General features: G+C 44.0%; 1 protein-coding gene across 1 annotated transcript in view; it reads left to right on the top strand.

Moving 5' to 3' along the window:
* LOC129783059 (netrin receptor DCC-like) overlaps nt 1–24,785 on the top strand; it is a 164,269-nt gene extending 139,484 nt beyond the window's left edge. Inside the window, exons 7-8 of the mRNA XM_055792719.1 lie at nt 23,303–23,459; nt 24,776–24,785. Of these exons, the coding sequence (XP_055648694.1) occupies nt 23,303–23,459; nt 24,776–24,785 (167 nt within the window). The remainder of the gene's footprint in view (nt 1–23,302; nt 23,460–24,775) is intronic.
* The last annotated feature ends 1,133 nt before the right edge of the window (nt 24,786–25,918 follow it).

Genomic DNA, 25,918 nt, shown 5'->3' with positions numbered 1-25,918 from the left:
GGTATTACCTGGCATACCTGTCCCTCCGTGCTCCGATATCCGCAACTCTCCAGTGCCCGTGTCAAATGGCACACCAGCTCTGGACACCCTGGCACGTGCTTTCCCAGCCTCTTGCTTTTCCTTCAGTGAAGCCCTCCCCGGCTTGGGCAAACTTTGCGGCTCCAGCATTGCTTTGTTCCCCTTGTTTGTACAGCCAGCATAGCCGTATCTGTTTGGCCAGACCAGCTTAAAGAGCTGTATGTGCTAAATATGCCCTTAGTGTCCCTGTCACGTTTCAGGATCGCTCTATGTGCCACCATTTTTCCACCGCCGCGTCCTGGGCATCTCCTTGTGCTCTGGGTCGAGGACTCTTGAGCTTCCCAGCTTAATAACTTCTCTGCTTCGCCATCCAGTATTATTAAAATATATTTAGTATTCAGGGATTTAGATCCTGACCTTCTCTAATTATTGACACCTATTTAATTTATCCTTTCATCCATGGCCAAGCCTGGTACAGCTGCTATGGCACATGTATATACATCATTGTTGCCAGCACAAGCTGATTGGCATTCATGCTTGAGTGTCTTTTTATTTTCTCCTTCGATGCTGGGAGCAGCCTGAGTAGCTCAGAAACTAAAGAGCTTCATCTATTAGGCGTGACAGATTTGTATTCAGTGGTAAATGCCTGACCTTGCTCAAACTCCCTCATCCATTCCCATCATCCCCTCCCAGATGAAAGATTCTGCTTAACTCCTGCTTCCTGTCTGTCGCCTTGGAAACGGGGACAAAGCGATGCAGCCCGAGAGAATAACTAATAAGAAAATATCTCTGGAGTAAGAAGAAAAACGCGGTGTGAAGACAGGCGCCCGCTGTGAGCTGACATGCGAGGAGCTTTTGTGGGGTGGAGGACTTATTGTGAGCAATATAGTCGTGGTCCCCCACGGTGGGAACGGGCTAATAAATGGGCTGCAATGGCACCGCCCTCCTGCTGTGGAACAATACATCTTAGCTATAGGTTTCCACCTGGGTGTGTAATGGCGTTGGAGAGCTTGAGCGCTAAAACTTGCGTTTGGGGCTTTGGCACAAGGTGAGCAGGCACGGGGCAACCCTGGCGTGCGCATCCCCTGACAGCGCCACCCTGCCCTCCCCTCCTCGTGGCGCTTCGGTTAGCGTGCCTCTTAACCTCTCACCATCTCTGGGTTTTCATGGTTTCCCAGGACACAGGGGGGGAAAAAAAAAAAAAAAAGTTTAGCCTTCAAGCCAAGTCTGGATTTAAGCTGGAAACTTCTTTAGCTTCCTGTTTCTGGAAAAGCTGCTTTGGAGCGATGCTGCAATGGGAAGGGTCAGCCATTAAAGACCACAGCAGTTTTCCTCCTGTGCTGTACACTCATTTGTGTCTGTAGTCATTAATGTGTAGTATTTATGTTAGATAAATATGTAGTGTTTATGTTAGATAATGTGCAGTATTTATGTTAGATATATCTATGAAATGTTCTAGATTAACACAAATCTCTTAGATGTTTACAGAGATTGCCATGAGTTTACCGTGCTGGCTGACTCTGGCGCTGAGCTCAGTATTTTCAGCTCAACTGTTGCACCGGGTTTCCCATCCTAAAGAATCCTGGGCAGTAGGTGGTAGGTTTGGGTCAGTCTGGTTTTGTTTTTTTTTTTTTTCCCCACCAGATTTGCTTTATTGCATGTTCTGTATTTGCTGAATGGGATTACACGCTGGGCTGAGGTCAGGCATCTTTAGCCATTATTTCTGCTTCAGTCTGGAAAATTTATATATGATACACAAATATATACATACACACTAAACACAACTTCACCATGGACAGTTCGATCTGTTGTATCCGTCTGTGTTTTATCTTGACTAAAGTTGTATGAATTCCTGCAGTTCTCATGATAAAGAGCCCACACGCCGTAACTGAGCACCTGTGGCGCTTTTGGGTCCTCAGGGGTTTTGGGGACATGGAGGGAGCTCAGGTGATGTCCCCAGGGCAGCCTGCAGCAGTCACTGGCAGAGCCAACCTCTGTCCTGGCTGAGAAGAGCCGACGGTAGAAGTTCTTCACAATGGCTTTGGAGCAGGTTTCTGCAGCAATGCAGTGAGGTGTGTGAAATACCTCATGTATTTTATTATTCTTGGAGTATGTGCTACCCTTTTGGTGGTCACATATGTGCAAGGAGGAGATTTGGACAGCTAAGGTGTAGCAAGCACTGGGTATAAGGGAGAGGATGGCATGATGGAGTGGTAAATAGCAAAGGGCATTAAATCCCTCTAGCAACAGGTCTGATACTGGGGAAAATTGTTGGACTGTGGGGTTTTTTTTGTGATGTTAAAAAAAAAATCCCAAACATGCCGTGCTCATCCTGCATCGCAGTATTTGCTCAAGGTTCTAATATTGAAATAAGGAGGAAAAAACTGTCATAGTCATTTCATCACACAGTGTGTATTCTTCGATGGTTTCTTTCACAAAGAAGTGTCATAAAGTAGTAAAAGTAATTAAAACATAGCTGAAAAATATTTGAAATGGGTAAAGGAAAGAAGAGGTTAAAACACCTGGAAAAAGAAAGGAAGTGTATGGTTGCAGACTCACAAGAGGATGTTCGTGATAAAATAGATACCACATATATAATTGGATAGGAAACACTTAAGATGAATAGCTTGGTTCACAGAACTAAGAAAGAGGTGAAGATGGGTCATTTAAAGCAGGACAAGAGAAAAAAGTGTATGTGGGCTTGCGAAGAAGCAGTTTCTTTTGCTAATGTTGACGTGATCAGCTTCAGAAGGGAAGGATAATGTGCTGGGAAGAGAAGAAAACAGAAAGGAGGTTTTATAAAAAAACCCCTACCTGTTGATCTCAAGAATCACTAGCGTGAAAATACAAAAAGGAAGAAAAAAAAAGTTGAAGTGCCTATGTTTGGGTAGAAGTGAGACAACATCACACTGTGCAAAGCTTTAAGCTCCTCTTTGGCGCAGGATTTTTGATGGAAGCTCCAGGTGGATTGAGCAAACCACCGAGTTCATGTGGTGGGCAATTCAGCTATTTCAACGCTAATTTTAGGTTAAATCTGGGGTGAGAAAAGATGAAGCTGTCTAGAAATGGAAACTGTGAATGTGTATATTGCTCCACTGACGTTAAAAAATGGCAAGCAAGCAGCTGCAGGAAGTATTAACAAACTGGGGTTGCACCAGCAGGGGGGGGAGGGGGGATGTAAGGCGGTCTGGCGCAGGTATCGGTTCTTAATGAATTAAAAGATTGGAGATAGAACAGCTGCAGAAAGGGCTCTGTGGGTAATGCCGTCTTGAGGATCAACCCAATCTCCTTCCTTGATGTGCTTCCACGTTTGATCGATGGAGAGCACCATGTAGGTGCTGGTGTGGGGGGGTGTGCCGGGCTGGGGCTGCCCGATGCTCTCATTCAAAGTGTGACCACTGTTTTTGATGGGTTAGAGATGGGCACACAGACTGAGCAAACGAAGCCTATTGAAATGCCGTGCTTTGACTATAGCCAACTAGAAAATCATATATATGGGAAGATGAAAGCAGGCGATGCTGGAGAAATACCACGGAAAGGCATCGCCTTGGAAAGGACGGAGGAGAAAGAGCGCATTCAAATAGGAATCCCCCCAAGTGCTATGAAGAAGAGGGATAATGCATTAAATACATTAATTTCGGTATATAAGTAGAGGATTAGAGAGCAGGAGGGGGGAGCTGCTGTGATGCCTCCCCACCGCACTCCCGAGGCCACCTCTGCAGTAGGGGCTGGGTGGCTCTCCAAGGGTTTCAGCTGGCTTTCCCCAGAGTACCTTTCAGCCAAACACGAGTTGTTTAAACACAATCCTGGACACAGAATCCACCGTCGGTCCAGCACTATGTTACTACAGAGATGCAACCCCAACAACTGCCGGTGGGAAATCCAGGCTGCCTTTGGAAAGGGAGTTTGGCAGAAAGAGGAGATGTTTGGCCAGCAAGAGAGAGCACCAAAACCTGTTTCATTCATTGATTTGCACTAACATGATTTCATTTAATTGGCAAAAATGGAACGGAGTTAAAAAGACATGAATAAAACCTGAATTTTTTGGAAGAAGAATGAAAAAATATTTTTTTAAAAAAGAAAATTCAGATTTGCAGAGAATTCTGTTTTCATTGGAACAGCTTTCAGTCATTAAAATTTATTCAGTTTGGCTTTTGGGGAGGAGGGGTGTTACTGGTGGAGGGAAAGGAGCCTTAGTGGGGTGGCTAAAAGGCATGTTTTGCTCTTCCTCTGTTACAACAAAATTCAGTGTTTGTATTGATGGATTAAACAGAGTATAGGTAGCTGGATCAGAATGCATTCTGCGAGGCCAACTGTGTGGAGGAATGTGATTGTCACGTTTAATGAAGTGTGGTGTGCTCTCATCTATATGATTTTTTTTTATTTTTTTTTTAAACAGGGTACTGAAGATGCCATTATAGAAAACTCTTCTATTATGGAAATTTCTGAGGGGGTAGAGGGGAAGGAGCTATAGTTGCTGCTAACAGAAGGGAACTCTTGAAATAAAGAACTCCTACTAAAGGTTTAAATTAAAGGGGGGGAAATGGAGATGCATGAGTACATTTGCAAGTCTGTTTGTAGACAGCTATTCCTTTACAGAAGCTGTAATGCAAGGTCTTTGTAACCTTGACAGAATTTGCTGGGGCAACGTCTGTACAAAGAGGAAACCACTTTTTGCAATATGTTAGTCGCACCCTGGCTTTCCTTCAGCATCAGATATGCATGAGTATTTCCTCAGCATTTTCTCTTTTGTTAAAACTGTTGGGCTGTATTCTGCTCTACACGAATCGCTTTGATATTTTAATATTTTTATTTTTTTTTTTACCAGGAGCTTTGTACATCTTTTCACTGTAGCAAGGAATTTGATTTACTATCCCCATGATCAACCCCAGATTGTTTCCTGCAGAGCTGTACCAGCACGCAGCCTCACCGCTGCTGATCATATAGATGGGAGCACCTTTTTTTTTTTTTTTTCCCTGACTTTTGTTGATTTTGTTCCTGTTTACAGGAAACATTGATTTTGGGCTGGTTTTCCTCTATCCTTTTGCAGAACCACTCTTAAATAGCGTTTCTGCATGTTTGCTTCTTTCTTCTTTCTCAAAAGCGTATTTATTCAGCGAGACCAACAGGAGCTGTTACCCCAAGTGCTGACCTGCAGGACTGTGTACACTCCCTGTTGTTGCTAAGCCTTCTCCCTGAGCCATGACTCATGTCCACCCCCCAAGTGCTGGACCAAATCCTGACCAAGCCACCTCCTTGGTGCCATGGGAACATCTCCTGAGATGCAGCTCATGATCCCTATCTCTTGCTTTTCTTAGCAGTCGTTATTCCAACCTGTAGGTGGCTTTTGTAAACATCTCCAAGACTTTCTTTTCTGGATGTCTGTTGTCATCCTTATTTGTTCCTACAAGGAGAGCCCCAGACTGGAACTGCTTATGAAGACTCTGACTGGCAACAGCTCCCCAGGAGGGACTGATCTCCCAGTCGTGGCACCACTTTGCATTTCACATCCACGGTAGCAGGGAGAGCTTCTCAAGCAGTAGGAACATCCTCAGGCTCCAGCAGGATGTTCTTCCAGGCTTGTAATAGCCACCAGGATGGTATTTACTCACATTACTAGATATTTTTTCCCCTCATCCTTCCCTGTCTCAAGGAAGCTTGAGGGCTAGCATCTTTCCCATGATGGTAAGATGTATTCCTCTCTTCCAAGCTGCCTTATTTTCAGAGAACATAACTCCAGAACTTTCTAAGGCTGCTGTCTGAAGACAATGGATGTGTCCCCTTCTCAGGAGGGGCTTCTGAGGGAGCAAGTGGTCACCAGTGCATGCTCCTTGCCATTGTTCTTGCCGGCTTCCAGTGCAATGCGAGAAATGGGCTGTTCCTTACGGCTGCTAGTTGCTAGCCTGATGTTTCTGAGCACATGATACAGTATGACATTTTTCTGTGATGACACATGATAAAAGCTTATTTATGGGTCTTGGAACACCTGTAAGATAGATCTTGTGCTTTTTCAGCTCCTCAGGACATGGCATAGCAATCGGTTACTGGGTCTTTGTACAAAGACCCAAGAAGAATAATCCTTTTTTAAAATTCTTCTTCATCTATTCCTTCAATGCCAGGGTTGGTACAGACGGTTCTCCACGTTTTTCTTTCATGCTCACACGTCCATAGGTTTTTTTGGTGGTGATCACCCGTATCACCCATACTGTAATGCTCTTCATCATCACAAACTACCAGGAGTCAGTGAGTTTTTAAGAAGGTGGTCTTTTCCTTTCTTTTAAATGGTGCTTCCTTTTACTGCATAAAACACATTTCTTTTTTTTTTTTTTTTTTTACATAAAACCCCCCATTCTCTTCCCATTTCTCTTCTGGCTGCCTTGCATTTTCATTAGCTTGCTATGCTAGTAGCGCTTCACTTTCCAGAATTCAGTATCAATTGTCATTTGAAAAAAATATAAATTCCTGATTTATATTCTAGCCCCCTTATTGTATGGAGTCATAGAATCCAGTTCTTTCAGCAAGATCCATCAGAAAATGTTTTTAAGTTCTCTGAGATCTTGAGTCCCTTTAGAAATGTGTTTATTGCTTTCTCCTTCCAAAAAATAGTCATCCCACATTAAAGCCTGAGTAATTTGTCTCTCTTTGTAAATAAAACGTGAAAAGTTTAGTATCATTTTAGAAGTAAAAAACCTGTTCTCAGAACTATGACATCTTTAGGTCAAGAAAGTTCCATTATTCCCTTAGTTGTTCAGCCAGAGAATTTGCATTTTAAACCTTGAAGCTTGCAGAAAGACACGGGAAGGAAGAAAACAGCAGGTTTCATCCTTACCTGGCTGGGCATCCTTTCCACGTTGCAGAGTTTCAGCCTGACTTTCAAAATTCCAGCCAAGATTAAACCTCCATAAATGTCTGGGCATCTTTGACACCTTGTCTTACACACTGGTGTGCACAGAGTTCCTTGCTGAGAGGTTAAAGATGTCAGTGGCACAGGCGAAGACAGTGAAATATTTAGTTCCATTTTCCCTTCAGTGACTAGCTGGAAAATAACTCCACCGAAGGGGCTGGTGATTGTTTACAGCTGCCTGCATTCTTTGGTGAATCATCTTTCATGAGTACTGTGGGGGAAAAAAAATATTTATTTGTCTGTCATCTTAACTGCGGCTTGAAATACCTCAGTCGGGAAACTTTCTTGTTCTTGACCCAACTTAATCATGTTTTGTTTTATTGCTTTGTTTCAACTTTGCCCATCACGGTGCACGCAATGAATAAGAGGGATGTATTCTGCTGTTTTCCTTCTCCACTGCTCTCTCTCCAGTTCCAGCCTTGCTGATAATGCTCCATCCAGGGCTGATGAAAACCGTCCCTTTTCCCAAAATGGGGTGCAAAGCTGGGATGCTCCTCTGGATGGGGGTGGTGGGAGCTGGGGGTTTATTCCAAGGAGGGATTCTCCCACCGCTCCGGGCAGCAGCTCCCTCTCCCTTTCTCCTTGAAAAAACTTGTAAAGGTCTGGCGCTCATCTGAATGCAGGAACATCTCTCTCTTGCTCTCTTTTATCTCAAATTTCTTCTCGAGACAGGAAAACCGCTTCTGCCTGGCTCTGAATAATAAAGTAGAGCATGGAGGAGCCCTGTTGATATCAAAGCGTTTGCAGCATAAGCACTGTTCAGGATGAATAAGGATATCATCATTCATCCCTCCAACATCAAATGTTTTCCTGAATTTTTAATTCTTTATAGATTTATATGGGTCTGCTTTACACGTTTGAAAACAGAAAGGAGTTTGCCCTTGACTTCAGGCCAAAGAGGCGCCAAATCACACCAACATGGACTATTTTAAGCTGAACTGTAGAGGACTTCATTTTATTTATTTATTTATTTATTTGTCAAGGAGTTTGTTTTCTCTGCTTTTGCACATTAGAGGACTATTCCCTCTTGTAACAAACTCAGTGTAGGGGAATGTAATAAACTAAAAGCAAATCAACGGTGTTATTCTAAATTCTCTATCCTCATACAATCTGTCTTGTAATTTTCAAAGGAAACAGTATAAAACTTGCAAGACTAATCATAATTATTATAATGAATCCTGAGATGTTATTACACAATAATAACGCACCCTCCCATGCTGTGCCTTGCTGTTTAATTATTTAAAGCTCCCTGACAATTATAAACTCGCTTTAAGCCTGTCGCCTGACATGACGAGGAACCGTAACCCCAGCCACAGAAGATTTCTCTTTTTTTTTTTAATCACTGCAGTTCAAAATAAAATTGCATTTAATATTTCAAAAGGAAGGATTCCTTCTTTGGTCCTGCAGTTTTTCTGCTAAGAAATGCTATTTCATTTCAAAGCATTATCCAGGAGAAAAAGCAAGCAGCATTTCCAACCAAAGTGCTGTGATGACGTTGGGCAAGGAACAGAGCTGGGAGAGGAGGGTGGTGTCAACTTCTAAAAAAAAACAAAAACCAACAAAAAAACCCCACTCCAAACCCAACAAAACCTCAAACCAAAGTGTAGTAAAAATCTGAATTTTGTATTAATATTTGTCCAAGCATCGCTTCTCACCTTGATGGACCCCATCCGTGCCATCCCCCATGGGAGCTCCTCTGGAGGGTCCTTCTCTTGCCCACCTTGCCAATTCCACTGTGGGTTTCAGAAGCTGGTTTGGGTGGCAGCCAGCCTTCCTCGGTGAGGGGTCAGCTTCATGTACTGTTTGGACATCAAGGTCTTCCTCACCAGGCCGTCTCATGTGCTCACTGTACCCATTTATCCAGGTGCAATGGGATTTTTCCTCATTAATGCATAAAATTAACCAAATTATTTTTTTTTTCCAGATGCCCGCATGATTGTTCACTAGAATGATTTCCAGATCAAATTTTGGCTCAGTAGCTTCTCTATAAAGCAAAATAATTTCAAACCTTTTTTTTTTCCCCTTCTACTGAGTAAAATATTTCTCCCATTAAATCTCCCATACCCTTCTCCTCTCAAAATATTAGTGGGTAGTTCTCCACTGATAAATTGCAACCTAATAGGTGAGAAAAAGGCTGGAAATTACAGGTGCTTGAAGAGAGAATTAGAATGGCAGAAAGCCAGCAAGTTTTAAGATGCTACCGTAACTACCACTATTATGTATAATTCTTTTAAAGTCTATGGCAAAGTAGATAATGTTAACAAAACTATTAGTAACACTACACATTGCTATAAATATCATTCCTGTTGTCTCAGAGTAACTGCTTTTCTAATGGGGCATAGTGAGTTTAATTAATATATAGATTAGATCTGCCGGTTTCTGGCTTTTATCTGTAAATCCAAATATCCTGAAAAAAAACTTCCCTTAAGAAATATGTAACATATTACAATATTTTTTTCAGTGCTTTGCACTGTGATAGTGCTCTCAGAATTAGTATTCAACCCATCTGATTGCTGTTTTTTAAACTGGCTTATATGGGGAGATAATTTTTAGAAAGGACAGGGCACTAAAATCTCTGCTGACTTTTTTTTTTTTTCTTTTTTCTTTTCCCCGTGGCAGCACAATCTGCCATTGAGCTTTCTAATAGGTTTATTATAGATTGGAAGCACTAATTCTCTGAGGTTGGAAATCCTCTTAATTACTAATTTTGTTACTCGTATGGTGGAACAATCGTTCTGGGAGCAGCGTAAGTGACGAAGCCTGCTTCCCTAGGGACTTGTGTCCTACGAGCCCATCCCTCAAAGCCACAGTCCTGGTCACTGGGGTCCTTCCTGGACCCCTTTTCCCATCCCAGGGTCCCAGCAGGTATAAACACATTAGCCCCAGCGCTTTTGATGCCCCCGAGTGCCACCTACCAAGAGGCAGCTGAGAGGGGACCACGGTTTTGGTACCAAGGCTGTACATCAGGTTGAGGAGTCACTGAGTTCCTCTTGAAGCCTTTTACTCCATGGGGACACTTCACCCGAGACCTGCTTTTCATTAAGACTCGTGGTGATTTCCTGGATTTTGATATCAAATTAGAATTAGTTAGAATTGGCCAAAAAATTTAAAAAAAAAATTAAAGACAGGAAGACGGAATGGTTGTTAACCTTCACTTCCTTAAAAAAAAAATATGTTGAAAATATGAAATGGCAATAACTGCCATGAAAGATGATATTTTTAAATTATTTTTTTTTCGTTTTTAGATCTCAATCTAGGGCTTCAAGTCTTGGTTTCAGGGATAAGGACTTCTACCATTTCTGTGCCTGGCCTTTGTGATAGGCAATGAAATAATTTATTTTGTGTTCAGTCTCTTTACCACCAGTGCTTCAGCCTCCCGCAGTTTAGCAGCAGCTGCAACTTCACTTCTTGGAGCCGATGGACCCCAGAGGGCAGATTATGACAAGAAACCCTTCGGTGCTTTGCCTCTCTGGTGTCCATCGGTCTTTAGAGTCCTGGCCCTTCTGGCTGGGCAGCCTCGCAGGGACTGTGGCCATTGCAGGATTGTGTTATGTACGGTATAACAGAGCTGAGCCTCCGACAGCACCGTCCTTCTGTCCCCTCCATCTGCCTGCCTCTCCTGTTTAGTTTAGTTATAAGCAGCTGGGCAGGTTAAAATGCTTGGGGAAAGTATGAAGATCAAAAGATTTTGCCTCCCTTTAGAACCGCACGGTGGGCAGAGAAGGACTGGTGGGCAGAGAAGGACCGTCAGAGTCAGTCCTGGAGGAGAACTGAGCTGTTCCCACCTCCTGAGGGGGTGGACTGCTTTGGGAAAGGGGAGGGAGGTCCCTCTTGGACCTCCCTGTGTAGCTTTGCTGTCAAGTCCTGGAAATATTTGGGGGAGACAGAGCTTTCTGTGAGCTGATGGCTGATTTCAAGGCTGACCTTGCTCCTAAGCTGTTCTCTCCCAGTGGCACGTGCCTTCCCCACAATGACAGCATTCATAAGCTGTCCACATTATTTAAAATCTCACTTTCCAGGAAATCTGGGCTCAGATGTTTTTCTTCTCTTTTTTTATTTTCAAGCTGGGTGGTAGCATTTCTTTTGTGCCATTTTACACAGAGCAGGCAATAAAATGATGGGCCGCATAGGAAACTCAAGGTAACTGAATTGATGTAATTCCTACGCCAGGCAAAAGGTAGTGGTAAGAGCAAAGTAGTCATGGCATCTGAGCAATTACAGGTGGAGAAGGACCTCTTAGATCTTCATCAATCTCTTTTGATGCTTTTATTTCTGTAAGATCTGAGCACACCTGTGGCAGGGGGTTGGAACTAGATGATCTTTAAGGTGCCTTCCAGCCCAAACCCTTCCGTGATTCTGTGATTTCATGTTACTGAATTCACTTCCATGTTGACTCCTGTCTCAAGCCAAGTGATTTTGGAGCGTTTTTAACTGCCCGCCTGAGGAATGCTGTATGTTACAATTCATGTCATTTAAAAAAAAAAAAAGCAATGAAAAAAAAAGCATTGTTATTTCATTGTGCAGATGGGAAAAGACTGGAGCGGTGTAAGAGAGATGCTCTAAGTTGTGCTGAAAAAACTGGAGGTAGCAGTTAAACCCGCAACGCCTATAATCCAGGCAAAATGCTTTTATTACTCTTTTATTACTGTGAGGTCCAGTATCTTTCCTTTTTTTTTTTTTTTTAACTTTCAAAGCCATTCCCGTCATGTACCAGCTTTGAAAGCCTTGTGCCTTTAGGAGGAGTTGCTGCAGGAAAGTTTGATTTCATTTTGGGGAATAAAAAACTTAAGCTGGTGGGCTGCTTGCTGACTGGTGATGGCTTTGCTCCAGGTGGAGAGCGGGGGGTTTGCCAGGTGATCCACGGGTGTTTTAATCAAATTAATCTGCATTTATAAAGCACACCATGATGATGCTTCATGCTGTTTAAACCCTGCTTTGAGGATGGCGTTATTAATATTTTTTTTTCCTGTTTTTTTTTCCTCTGGTGCTTGGTACCAGAGCGGATGAACCTCGACACTGCTGTGAACACACTGGGATTCACAATTCTCTGCGTTCAGGTGAGGAGGAAAGGTGCAGGCAGATTCACCTCAAAGCATCCCTGCCAGCTACACGTGACTGCCCTGCAACTTCACCCTCACGTCACTAATATTGATAAATAATCTGCTAAACGGATCAGGTAACACGTGCCACCTTCTGCCAAAACTTTGAGTAACGGTGAGAACTAAAGTACAATTTAACAAAAGAACTAATGTGCCTGGTGGGTGCCTGAGGTGCAGAAAAGAACTATTTTTTGCATAGTATTTGCGAAGAATTAGGTGCCTGAGGAATAGAATTAAAATTAGAAACAAGAATTTAAAATACTGAGCCAATACGTACCTCATTTAGCCACGTTCGGGGAAATGCTGTGGAGAAAAGAGCGATGCTGCAGCATTTTGTGTCTTTGCTGGACTCGGGATGCTTAGCTTGAAATTATTGTTATTTTATAATCGGCTGTAAAATACCTTTTGACATAGACACTTTTGTCCTGTTTTGTCCCACACTTTCTGAAAACAGAGGGTTCAGACCAAATATTAAAGGCAGCAGGACAGTTTTAAGTCCTGCTGGCTTGGGCCACGTGTGGTGAGGAGGCTGCATCCCTGGAGGAGCTGCTAAGGGGTCTGTGAGCTGAAGCTTCACACAACGGACCATGGCAGGGCTTGGAGGCTTGTGTGTGTCCATTGGCAAAACCTTAAGGAGGTTGAGTAGCAGAAATGAGTAGGTGTTTGGGACAACTCAGAGATTGTACTTCGGTGTTTGGATAGCAGTTGGCTGAAGACCTTTGAAGGTCTCGTTGGTGCTAGCTGTTGGACTTGTGTGGCCGCTTGCTGCTGTGCGTGTCACTTGATGGAAAAAAGAAGCTGAGAGGTGGGTCTTGATGAACATCTCTAAGCGTGGACAAACTTTGGAAGTACGTAGTCTGCCTCCCTGAAATGTCCACTCAACACCAGAGTGCCTGAATCTCAAATGTGGCAGCAAGGGGTGGTCCCCTGGGTAGGTGCTCCAAGCTTACGCCGTTTCGGGGTGCTCTACAGAATCAAAGGCGGGTGGGGGGATGCAGTCTTGATTCATGTATAACCCCAGTATTAAAAATGAGAAGAGAGCCCAAAATCAAAAGGCAGAAAGTTTGCTTGAGGTCAAGCTGAGACGTACCATAATGTTTCTTAAAAGTAATGGTTATTTCTCAGCATGAGAACGTCTCAGTTTGTCATGCTTCCAAAATTTTCCTGCTTTTTTTTTTTTTCCTTAGCAAAAGTTATTCTTCAGGTTTGCTTCATTAATGGCTTGTTTGAAAACCTTCAGGGCTCAGGTTTACAGCAAGTTGCTAAAAAAAATAAAAATAAATAAGCCGTGCTTATTTTTAACAGAGCATGCTGTTGCAGGGGAGCTGATGGTTACAGGGAAGAAGCAGAGGACAAGAAGCTGATCAGCAACAGTGGGAAATTGTTGACCTTCCAGCCACTCATCCTGGCATTCCTAGAAGCAGCTGCTGCACTGCAAAAATAATGAAGGTGCTCACGCTCGCCTGCTGCATCTTGAGCACACCGATGATGACAACATTTATGGCGGCTGTTTAACATCGTCGCTATCTGCCCATGAAATGCCTTCCCAAATCCCTCGGCTGCTTTAAAAAAAAATTTTTAGTTTATTCCTGCTTTTTCCGGAGGCAGAAGCTATTGTTCGGTGGGTCGGAGACGGCTGACTAGATTAACTGACCAGCATTTCCTCAGGGATCATTTGCAGGTGATTGAAATTCTTGCCCATCGCCCCTCCTGCCCCCTCCCCCCCCCCATTTTTCTTGGTGACTAATTGATGATGACAGATGTCACCTGCGCGGTGACACCAGCCCTGCCTTCACAGCTCCGAGGGGGAGAGTAATAGCGCTTCTCCGAATGTGAGAGCTGATCACTGGTGGGTTTGCTTAATTATTTTTTTTTTATTTTGCAGTGTCATTTAATGAGATCTCTTTACTGTATGAACATAAGCAACCATTAAGGCTCTATCTGCCATGGATTATTTTTTTTTTCTTGGACATGTGAATAGCAGACGTGGAGTATGATGTACGGACAGATGTGCGTACAGGTGTTGCTTGCTTACACATGCACGGGAAGAGATGTCTGTGCACGTACTAGCCTGAGTCTCCCCTTGGAGAGATGCTAGCCAAGCTGTGTCCAAAACAAGCTCAGGTAGGATACCAGAAATACCCCAGATTTTACTGCAGGTAAAGAAATGCTATGAAAGGCGTTTGGATCATTTAAAGGTGACTTTTTAAAATAAAACGGCGAGTAGTGGCCGTGCCTGTGCTGAGTGCTGTTGCAGTGCTGGGTGTGGATGGAGCATGCATCCATGGAGGGCTGCAGCTGCCAGCCTGAGGAGCACCAGCTCTCCAAAAATAAGTGAAACCGCTAAAACGTCTCCTTTTCCAGCAGGTCACACCTGGAGTTTCCTCCAGTGCCACACAGCTCTTCACACCCAGCATCCTTTGACCTTGGTCAGCGGGACTTTATCTGTATTGCCTTGACCCAGGCTGGGTTTTTTGCACTGAGTAGCTCTTAGGTGACAATAGTTAATGATCCAAGACTGCAGGAGCGGTCTGGAAACTAGGACCATGCGTGGCAATCAGTTAGCTGAGGGGAATGTGCTCGAGCTTGTCTAGACAACAATTAACATGATGAGACGTGTTTACAGAGCACAGGGGAGTGGGAGACGGATGGCGCCAAGGAAAGGTAACACCTTGCTGTTAATTGATGGTAGTTAACCACCAATCAGGGATTGCCTAGTATGCAATGCTTAGCTTCAAGAACCAACTGTTTAAAACGCGCAGCTTCTGAAAGTGTATATAAACTCGTGCTTCTGTACAATAAATTGACATTTGCTTGCATCAAGCTGCGTCCCGTCTCTTCATTCGCCGCACAAGACAAATAAAATAACTTGCTTCTGACTCTGACCAAGCAGCTTTACTGTGACGATACAACTGGTGTCATCCCCGTAGATCTCCTTTCGGCCCCTGTGCCAAGCTTTGCCTGGCCTGGCCTGCCTACATCCTGCTACAGGTTCCAACTTCCAAACATCCTTCATTCCCCAAAGGGGACACAGTTGTACGAGATGTTGTTTTGCACCTTTAACAGCAGATAAGCGCCTGGGTTACATCTTCCTTAAACTACCTTAAGTATAACCATCGGGAAGATCTGCCCTGGATTAATTTGAATTACGGGGTCTTGGAGTTCTGCCTGAATTGACAAGTAAGCGCAGACAGCGCATCTTTTGGCTCTTGTTAGGGGATCCAGTCAAGTTATATTTTAACCAGTGCTATTCCTTTGGTAGTTATTATAGCCTTCCTCCACCTGACCTCACCCTTTTGTCTCCCTGACCACCTGATGTGGGCTCTTCCCTGGACTTTCCTCCTGTCCTCTCCTCTTACCCCCACTCCTCTACACCTCAACCGTCAGACCTTGGCGTGGGCATCCTATTACCTTCCCGCTTATCCTGCTCTTGTCTTCATAGGCTTTGCCACCCCTTTAGGGGCTCTCCCCTGTGGAAAAGGAGGGGAAAATGAAAGCTGTTGGCTCTTCTCTGGTAGGAGTGAAGGTGAGATGTGGTGGTCTTCATAGAATTGCTTAGGCTGGGAAAGATGTTTAAGATCATCGAGTCCAACCATTAACCCAGCACTGCCAAGCCCACCACTAAACCATGGCCCCGAGCACCACATCTACACATCTTTTAAATCCCCCCAGGGCTGGTGACTCCAGCACCCCCCTGGCAGCCTGTGCCAGGCCTTGGCCACCCTTTCTGTGATTTTCCCTCATTCCCAACCTAAACCTCCCCCGGCACAATGTGAGGCCGTTCCCTCTCGTCCTGTCGCTTGTTCCCTGGGAGAAGAGCCCGACCCTCCTGGCTCCAGCCCCTGTAAGGGGGTTGTAGAGAAAATTTGTGGGTTTTTCTCAGTCTATGGCATTGGCAAGTTGAGAACAAGCTTTTGTTGTCAACTTAGAGGGAGAAGACTGCATTGCTCCCTTCCCTCCATTGCCTGTCCGTGTGCAGGGCAGGGTTGGAGGCTGAAAGAGTAGATGTTTGGTGCACGTTCATCTTCTTTTTCCACCCGTACTGAAGGGCGGTCAGGTGCTGCAGCAATAAGGATAAAACCCTAGGGACAGCAGGGCTGTATTGCAGGTGTAGGCTAGGGGGCAGGGGAGCAACAGCTCCGCGTCCCAAGTTTCCTGGGGCTGGGGAAGGGTCTCTTGGTGGTTGCAGCTGCAGAGCCTGATGCTCCATCCTGGGAGCAGGTCCTGGTGCTCCTCCACGGGCATGAGCAGCACCTCCCTACCACGAGCAGCGTGTAGGAGGAGATACACTGGCTTGTTTTTTGGGGGGGTGTCCCTGGTTACTACTCTCAGATCATGCCGTTTAGCGGATAACTAGCCTCCTTCCTCCCCCTCTCCCAACTCAGCAATTTAGCTGGAATCCTTCCGCACATTTCTGTTGCCTGAATTTGGGAAAACTGATGCTGGAGAGAAAAGAGCAGCACTAGCGTGTGTTTAGCTGCTGCCGTGCTGGTGGGGGCATAGGGCGGTACTATCTCTGCGAGGGTTTTGTATTTCAGATACATACGTGCTGCTTCCAAAGCGCTAGGGGCCTAATCCTGCGAGGTGCTGAGTCGGGAGGGAATTCCTTATATGGTAATATCTCAGGCATCGTTGACACACATGAACATCAGTGATTTATTGCCAGGTTCGTAATGTCATAAAAGAGGCATCATAAAAAGTAGTACTGCATGATTTGTTTCCGAGAACATCATTATGGCACCAAGTCGTAATGAATTACTGCACGAGGAGCTAGAAGGGAGGATGGATGGATGGCAACGAGGACAGAGCTTTTCTTTGGTTAAATTAGTATTGCTGCATATGGGCTGAGAACCTCTAAACATATGTCGGCGTCCCCCGTCATCCCAGCATGTGCTCCACGACGCTGGTGAAATGTGCATGGGTGCGCTGGCATCCGCGCTGTGCCGACGGGATCGCTGCTGGCACTCGGAGCAGGGCTTGGAGCTGGAAAGGCCAAATGGTGGAAATGATCCCCGGGAAAGGTAATAGGAGTTGCTTGTGCGGAAAAGAGTGTTTTGTTTGAGTGTAAGTCATGAGTTACCAGTAATTTGTCCAATCTGATACTCATTTGGGGTGGTAAATTGCACTTCTTTCATATCTCCATAAAGGTCATCTGATAGATGTCTCATTTCTTTATGGATCTGATGGAAAGTCTGCTTTTCTTCCTAGCTGTTGGAATCAAGACCAGAATTTGATTGTGCAATGATCAGACCAAACAACTGTGATTCATTTGGTTCTTGTTCCTCTGTTTCACCGATTCTCACCCATTTAATTCCTGAACGTGGGATGGTGAGAGCTCCTGGATCCACATCCCAGGGCTTTCCTGGGGAACATCTTCCCGCTGCAGGTTAGCGTTGGGTTTTAGAGGTGGCATGGAGGCTGGGCGATGAAATCCATCATTTCATCATGAAATTTCAGGTGACATTTTTACTCGCCCGTCTGAAGTGCAGGATTTTTCCTTGTGTTCCCTTCTCAAGGCACGTACCAGATAGCTTCATGGGGGTGGTGCCTCCACACAGAGGGTCTTTGGGGTGAGACCACGTTCTTCAGTGGCACAAACCCTCCGTCCTCCGCTGTCTTCCCCGATCTGGAGGAAAACAGCTCCAGGTTACTGTCCTGACTTGCTTATGGCTGTATCTGGAGCGTGTAAGGTGTGGATTGTGTTTCTATTTTGAGTTCATAAAAAATGAATTTTCCAGCATTAAAATAACACTGTAAAAACACAGCTTCTCGCATCCACGCGTCCCCGGTGCAGTAAATTAGAAACAATTATTGATGTGTTACAAATTTACTATAATTGTAGATTGGTATTTGCGTGATAGCCAGTGCAAAGTAAAACTGGGCTCTACACCTCAACTTTGTTTAGAGCTGTTCTATTTCTTTCTCTCATGTGCGTGACTAATGATTTATTTTTTATTAAAGAACATACATAAAATAATTTAATCCCCTTTTAAAAAACCTAATAAAAATTTTAATGACTTTTTTCCCCTGCTAGCCATGCAGGTGACTGCTGCGGGTCTGTAACCATCCTTTTCCTGTCCCTCAGCTTCCCCAGCTGCCTGCTGTTCTGCCCTTTAATGGCTTAGCCCCATTCAAATAAAATGCATGCAGTAAAATTAAATGAGAATGATTATTCCAAAAGTTTCTTCTTTTTTTAAAAAAAATTACAAATCCACCAAATTTGATATCTCTTCCCGATCGTCTTATTTAAGGATACTTTGCTGGAAGAGTGCCCCGATGTTGGGGTGCTGGGTGTTACATATGCAGTGTCCCTTGAGTTACATATATTTCTCCAGTGAGGTTTGTTTTTTTACTCACTTATAACTTTCACAGTTTGCTCGGTAGAAGGTGTAAGACAGGTCAAAAAAATGTTCTGAATAATAGCAAATAAAAAAAGACCCAGTTCTCTGAATGCAGGAGTGTAACAAAGGGGCAGATTGACCAGGCTGTGGCTGTACTGAGCAACACCAGGCAATAAGCACTTGTTTGATGTTATTTCTGGAATTAAAATTTCGAGTAAATTGCTTTTTTCTTTTAACGCGGAAGATCTGGAGATGAGAACAGAGTCATGTTCTTAGGTCATCCTTGAAATTCATGCTGTACAAATAGCTGATGTAAAGTGCATAACCCAAGGAAAATGTTGTGGGGGAGAGCAGGGAAGAGGCTTGAATTAACTCAAAAGGTTTCTATTTTAACTTGAATAAAATATCTTTTTTTTTCTGAAATTAAATGCTTAACTCTAAAGCCCAGATGTTCCTTTTATGTTGAAATACATTCAGTGAAGTTTTCAAAAGTCTTTTAAAACCAAAATAGATTAAAAATTCATGTGCGTATTAAAAAAAAAAATCCAAATCAAGGAATTGAAATAGTTGTTAGAAGGCATAAAAAATATTTTGAGGTAGTGTCTTGGCTGAAAACTTTCACTTGATATCTTGAAATGTCATTTTTGGCATCAGGGTATGTGGGATATTTAAGGAAAGTGTGATTTGCAGCAGGAAGTTGAAGACTGTAAGTGTGATAGTTTTCTTATTTTTGCTGAAAAAGTACTGAGTTTCAAATTTTATTGGCAAGCTCTAATTTGACAGTATTTTAAAAGTATGGATAGCCTATTGTAGATGTTCTTATTTTAACAGTCCCTACGTGTAAAGCAGTACCAATTGCTTGAATAGTCTTTGCTTAGGTTACAATTTAAAAAAAAAACAACCAACCATTAAATGGATAAAGTCATGAACATGAATTTCTGCGAAATATAGACAGATATGGAGCCCAATCTCTTTCTGTATTCATTTATCCCCCTGAAAAATGGTTATAACTGTTAATTTAAGCATGTGGCAGCGTGGTATATGCGTATAACAGCCTTCAGTGTTTTATGTGAATTAAATGTGAGTAACAAAACCCATGCAGATTTTCATTGCCTGAAAAGTGGAAAAGTCCAGTTTGTGTTTTCCAGTTCAGAACTAGGACCTCAGTGCAGATTGCCAGGGTGGCTTTGAGATTGCTGTTACTGGCACCGAAGAGCAGCGTTTTCTGTATGCACAGTAAACTCTCGACTAACTTTTCATCTTAAACTTACAGCTTCTTTCCTCAAACTTTCCTTAAACTTCCTTCCCTTTTCTGTCAGATTGGTAAATATGTTACAAAAAAAAAAAACAAAACCAAAAAACCCCCCAAAAAAACAACCTCAAAAAAGAGAAATGGATTTTTGGTACGGGGGGACAGAAGTGGTGCTGAGGTCTCTGTGTTTGTATATACACACACATACAGTCCCTATGAGCACTTAAATGAGAATATGAGATGGTTTATAACTTGAATTTAGAGGATTTGCACTCCTGTCCTTGTACGAGGAGAGACTCGTGAATAAACTCCTGTGATCTATTCCCACCTCTGCTTAGCAGTACTGATGTTGTATCTTCTTAGTACCAAATCCCTTGGGGGATATAATTACAAGAGGGTTTGGATTTGGGTTTTTTTTTCATTCATTCATCATGTCTTCGTGTAGATATGATACAAGTTTTGCTGTCCTCTACAAACATCATTTAAAGGGTAGGCAGCTGCTGCTAACAGGATCTCCTCCCTCGCCCTACCTGTACATATATGTTAAATACAAAAAAACCCACAACAACAAAAAAAACCAAAAAAACCAAACCTACCTGTGAAAAGTATTAAAAATCCACCCTGCCTCTTTGAGCCAGGTCTGGTTATTTTTTTTATAACTTGATAAAAAAAACTTTATAGGTTTATATATATATATTTTTATATATGTATAACATATATATATGTAAAATATATATTAAAAATAAAAATATTTTAAAAAGAAACTCAAAAAAATAACAGGTCCTATTATTTTTAATTACAAACAGCCCATGGCCGCTGTGTGTGGGGAGCAGCGGTGAAGGGGGATGTCACATGCGGTGTTTTGCCCTTAGTTGTTTTAAAACCCCATAACTAATTGGCTGTGTGCATGTTTTATATCTGGGCTGGGTTTTACCAGTCAAACTTGTACATGGACACCTACAGCAGGTGTGTTTCTACATTTTTGAAGACCGTTTGCTTTAGGAGTGGAAGGCTGGGCCCTACTGGCAAAATAATAATAATGTCACAGAACACACAGCTGGTTCGGGGTTGTAAAAAAAATGAGGAATTTGGGATGCTCGTTTTGGCTTCCTGAATGGGAACAGGAGGATCAGTTCCTCTCAGGTCTATATTCAGACTTCTGTTGATTGTACCGTTGTTTCCACATGGGGAAAATGAACCGGTGGGGTTTTACGCTGGTTTTGTAGAGAGGTAGGTGATTATTCACACCGCCACGAGAGTGGAGAGAGTAGCACTTCGCCAGGAGTTAATATAAACCACATCAGGCTCAAGTCAGAGCCTGTCAGACTCTGATGAAGATGGTTTAACCAGTGGTGGATTGATCTTGTGTAGTCATACGAAAGACTGAAGGATTTCAGACGTTACTTGCTGAGATAATTTCAGGTTATATGTCTCTCTATATTGTACTGTTGCACTGTATATGTTTGCTATTCACTGCTAGCAACAATAAAAGTGAAATTGCTTTTGTCAGTGATAGCTCTACTAAGTTTTCTGAAAGCCAGCGTAAAACAGATGCTTAGTGGAGCTTCAGTCCCAACCTTGCTACTTTTCACCTCATCTTTTTGCTATTCTTTTCATAAGATGGCCCCGAGCGGGTCAGCTGCTGCCGCATCCACAGGCAGGAGGTCACAGTGCGTGTGGCTTCGCCTCCACGTTTTAGATACTCACTCAGTAAAGGAGATACAACTGCTTGGTAGTTTGAGTAGCTTTCTGGGCTCCATCAGCAGTGTCAGGTAGGATGCCCTCCTTTCCTGAGGGGGGTGGGGGGGTAGACACCCGTATATACGTAGACATGTACATAGTCACCTAAATACCCGTGCCTGAGCTTGGGGCTGACGGCAGCACCGGTTTCTCTGTACTAAATGGGTTGCAGTGGAAAAGAGGTGCCAGACTGCCATGCTCCACCGGGAGGATATGGATTCGGTGGAGGAACCACAAAGCAGGGTGTTTTGTAGGAGAGCTGAGCTTCTACAGACCCTCGGGTGCCAAAACGGTTAATTTAATAATAAACCGGGGAGTTTTCCGAATTGCTGTGTTTGGCTTAAGTACCAGAACTCAAAGCCTCTTAGGTTTCTTGGTGTATTTTTTTTTTCCCCAATCTTGCCCTTGGTACTTCTCTAGAGATGTTTACCTACCACCGGCCCTTGTTAGAAGAAGACAACGCACTTAATGCTTATAATACAAGAGTCAACATATAGAATAGACCAGGAGCCCAAATCCGCTCACTCTGACTATCAAGCGAAATAGTTGCGTCATCGTAATATAAATGTACACGGAATTATTCTCTCACGTTGTGTTTGCACATTATTTAGATCAGTGGCCTGTGACTAAGGATGCTAAACATGACCTCAGTGCAAATAATGGATCAGAACTTTGCAGCCAAAAGAGCCGAGACCATGGCTTAATATTTTCTTTCAACACATCATTACTCTGGAAATGCCATTGGGAAATTCCTTAATTCCCTCTGGTTTTGGATTGAGCACAATAAGTAAGAGGTAATGATATTTGTTGTTAATGATAGCAATGTTAATGACTTTTAATAATAATAGTTTAGGGATAATATAAGGAAACGCAAAGCTAGTATTCAGTGAACGTCATGCTTTTTACACAAAGCTATTCTTCATAAGCTGTTTAGATATTACAATGCTCTTAATGATCTCACAGTAAATTAATGCTGCTAATGTAGTTCACAGTTATATGCATAGAGACTGACCAAAAAAGATTTGCAATAAGGAAAAACAATAAATCGTTTTGATACCAATGGTGAAAAACCTGCTTTTTAGGTCTGGCATGGCCCATGAAATTGGACCTTCTTCATCATGTTTGCCCTCAGAGGGGATTAGGTGACTGTGGGCGCTCCATAAGGTGCATGTGCTAAATCAGGAGGCAGCCGATCACTTAAAGTATTGTTAAAAAATGTGTTTGATTTATTAATTTCTGTTGGCAGGCCAGCTTTCACATGGATTTGGTGAGCAACAACCAAACCCTCAAACTCTGTAAAGAGGTGCTGCTCTAAAAGGAATTTTACTACTTGAATCCGCAGTTCAGGCATTTCTGGGTTTTGCATGTAGACAGAACGCTTTTCCGTGAGGAATGGCATTAATATGAAGTTTCACTGTCTTTTTTTTTTTTTCCTTTTCATTTCATCTCACTTTGTTGCAATGATCTAATAACTCATGTGTTGAAGCACCTTACTTAGCTTCTGCTCTTCCTGAGCCCATCGGTTTGTAGGTGTCAGGTTATCAGTGGTGGGTTGTCGCGTGTTTATGAGTTTAAATATTTCTGCTACTCGGGGCACGAGAGACAAAAGCAGTGAGACAGGAGAAAACGGAGGAAGGTATCGTACTGATCACTGCTACAAGACATAATTTCCAGGATTCTGAGGAAGTAGCCTATTCCAGTCTTGCGTGTTGCTGTTGACATTAGAGGATGGTTCAGGATGGTGTATTTTAAGGTGTGATTTTACTGTTAGTTGGGTTTTTTTTTTCTCTCTCCTTCATCCCCTCTCATTTTATTCACGTTTCTTCCACGCCACCTTGGCCCTTTGTTCTGTGACACCTCTCAGCCATGGCCATCATGGCTCCTCCCACCCGCCCCGCAACCCCCATGCCATTGGACTCTCTGACTGACTCCTTTCCTTCCCCTCCAGCTGTCCCAAGTTCCAGTGTCCTCCCCTCTGCCCCTCGAGATGTGGTCCCTGTGTTGGTCTCCAGCCGATTTGTCCGTCTCAGCTGGCGTCCTCCTGCAGAAGCCCGAGGCAGCGTCCAGACCTACACCATCTTCTTCTCCAGGGATGGTGTCAACAGGTAGGTGCCAACCTCTGGTAAAGACCTAACCTCCACAGGTCTCCTCTGGATGGGGGGATAGTCAGTCCTAAGAGGGCCTGAAGTCTTTAAGGGTATCTTGCAAATGGTTCTCGATCTTATGATGTTCTCCCTGTGGTAAGTGTGAAGCTAGAAATGTCTTTGGTGTATTTTTGTAGCCATCATCTCCCCAGTTCTGTAACAGTGCTTGTTGTCTTGGTATGAAGGACCGTTTGCGTTGACAGTGATGTCTCTGGATCTTACCTCCTCCAGCTATTACTCAACTGTCGAACATCAATAAAGTATCATTAGCTCCATATTTACCTTTTATCTTCCTGCAAAGACCCTGGCTCAAATATTCTTTGCCTTGCCGGCGGAGATGAATGTTTTGAGCCCTGATCAGCTGGAGAGGAGGAGGACTGCTTCTAGAGCAGGGTAGGTGGCGTAGGACCTTGAAAACAGCCAGGAAGCGGGTTGTGAGGATTTTACGTGCTTGCAAATACCATGGACCAGCCTGGGCTGTTCTGGCCACGTGGATTATAGCTGCACAGCAGATAGGTCTTTTGTGATAATGGCATGATAGATGGTTTGGTGTTTGCATGATTCCTCATCATATGTGTTCATTTCACCCTGGAAAAGGTATTGCACATTGAGTTGGGTTTTATTTTCCTAACTTCATACATGGGTTTATGCCTGAGAAAAATCTTGTGGTTTTCTCTTGCGGTACATCGTTACGAAGAACTCACTTCAAGTGTCCTGTCCTGTATTCGCTGCGCTCACGATACGCTTCAGCTGCCAGCTGGTGACTAGTACTGGTGTGTGCGCTGATGGCAGCTCAGCTTCTGAGGGGACCTGGATAGAAATCTGTATTTAATTGAAAAACGAGTGGACATGGTTTGGAGTCATGAGAGCTAAAGAAGTGGGATCCCACAGTTACCAAAGCGAGCTCCCCTCTGCCGCAGCGTGGGCTTATCCTTCATCCAATGGGCTCAGTCTCACAGGCAAAATTTTCTGCCCCAGCCTGGACAGTTGCAAGCTCCTGATCTCAATCTCCAACAAGGTCCAGATTTCTTTTATAGCCACGTATCCATTTCTTCACCGAAAGGGGCTGTCAGGCACTGGCACATGCTGCCCAAGGAGGGGATGGAGTCACCATCCCTGGAGGGATTTAAAAGACATGTAGATGTGGCACTCAGGGCCATGGGTTAGTGGTGGGCTTGGCAGTGCTGGGTTAACAGTTGGACTTGATGACCTGAAGGTCTTTTCCAACCGAAATGATTCTATGTATAAGTTTTTTTAATTTGCTTCAATGCTTGTAGACGTTGGTAGCTACAGCAGTGGTACCTGCTGCAGGAGGCAGATGCTCCTAGTTATAGATGGGTATCCATCTGGTCTGGCTGAGCAGCCTGAAAGGACACAACACCCAAAGGGCTTGGGAGGAGCGTGAAACACTCTCTCCCTCCGTAAAAGAAAGCTCTGATAATCCAAGTTGGCATTTCTGAGGCCGGTGCCGGAGGCAAGCGTCTGCTGCAGCAGGGTGTCACGCGTGGGCTGGATGGCGCGTAGGCCAGTCTGTGGCAAAAACACAGGGTAGGAGCCAGGCTTGTTGAGTCGGTTTGCAGGTCAGACACGGGCATCTTGCCTTCCACACACCCCTCCAAGCCTGACCTGAGCGGGGAGGGAGAGACTGGAGCGGGGTGAGACAGGTGGTGGTGGTGGGGTGTCAGAGTTGGGAGCCGGTGCTGTGTTTGCTCGAGTCTCCAGCTGTGAGTAGCTTGTGTGAAACAAGAACAGCCCCTCAGGAGAGCATCAGGAAGGGTCTATTGAAGGTTGGGAGATACGAGTTGGCCCTGGAAAAGTAACTGGAGCAGAAAGGGTGATGGAAGGGTTCCTCAGGAAGTGAGGATGCTCAGCGGCATCCTTACTGCACCAGCCTGGGTACCAAACCAGGGCTGAATCACAGATATTTTTGCACACGTGGGTCCTCCCGTTTGTCTGCAGCCATTGCCACCAGTGATAACAGAACAGGTTCCTGTGCTCTGCGTGAGGGTTCTCATCCCCTTCATAAAGTGCTTTGAGATTTTTGGGTGGGCGTGAAATGCCTGTGACATGGCCATGCTGAGGGCGCTGGTGCAATCACATCTCCTTTATTTTATCTGGCTTAATAACATCAGAGCTGCCACACACAACTGGGTCGAGTCATCTTCTAACTCAGCCTTTTAGTTTAGCAATGAGGAGGAAATACTAATGTTGTTCTACAAGGCCTTTAGCGGTGTTTCTGAGATTAAAAAGGATGTAAAAAGAGCTCACCCCTCATTTCCTTACACATCCAAATAATTTTACTTCAAGAATTTCCGTGTTGTTGCTCAAAGTCCCGAGTGCCAGAAGCACACCTGAGTCCTGTTCCCAACAAGGTGTGCGGCTTCTTAAAGAGTCTCCTGCAGGAGACTGAGGGCTCTGTG

The sequence above is a fragment of the Falco peregrinus genome, chromosome W (genome assembly GCF_023634155.1).
Source record: "Falco peregrinus isolate bFalPer1 chromosome W, bFalPer1.pri, whole genome shotgun sequence".
Lineage (NCBI taxonomy): Eukaryota > Metazoa > Chordata > Aves > Falconiformes > Falconidae > Falco > Falco peregrinus.
Note: the sequence above shows the minus strand (reverse complement) of the source record. Positions and strands in the feature narration are given on the sequence as shown.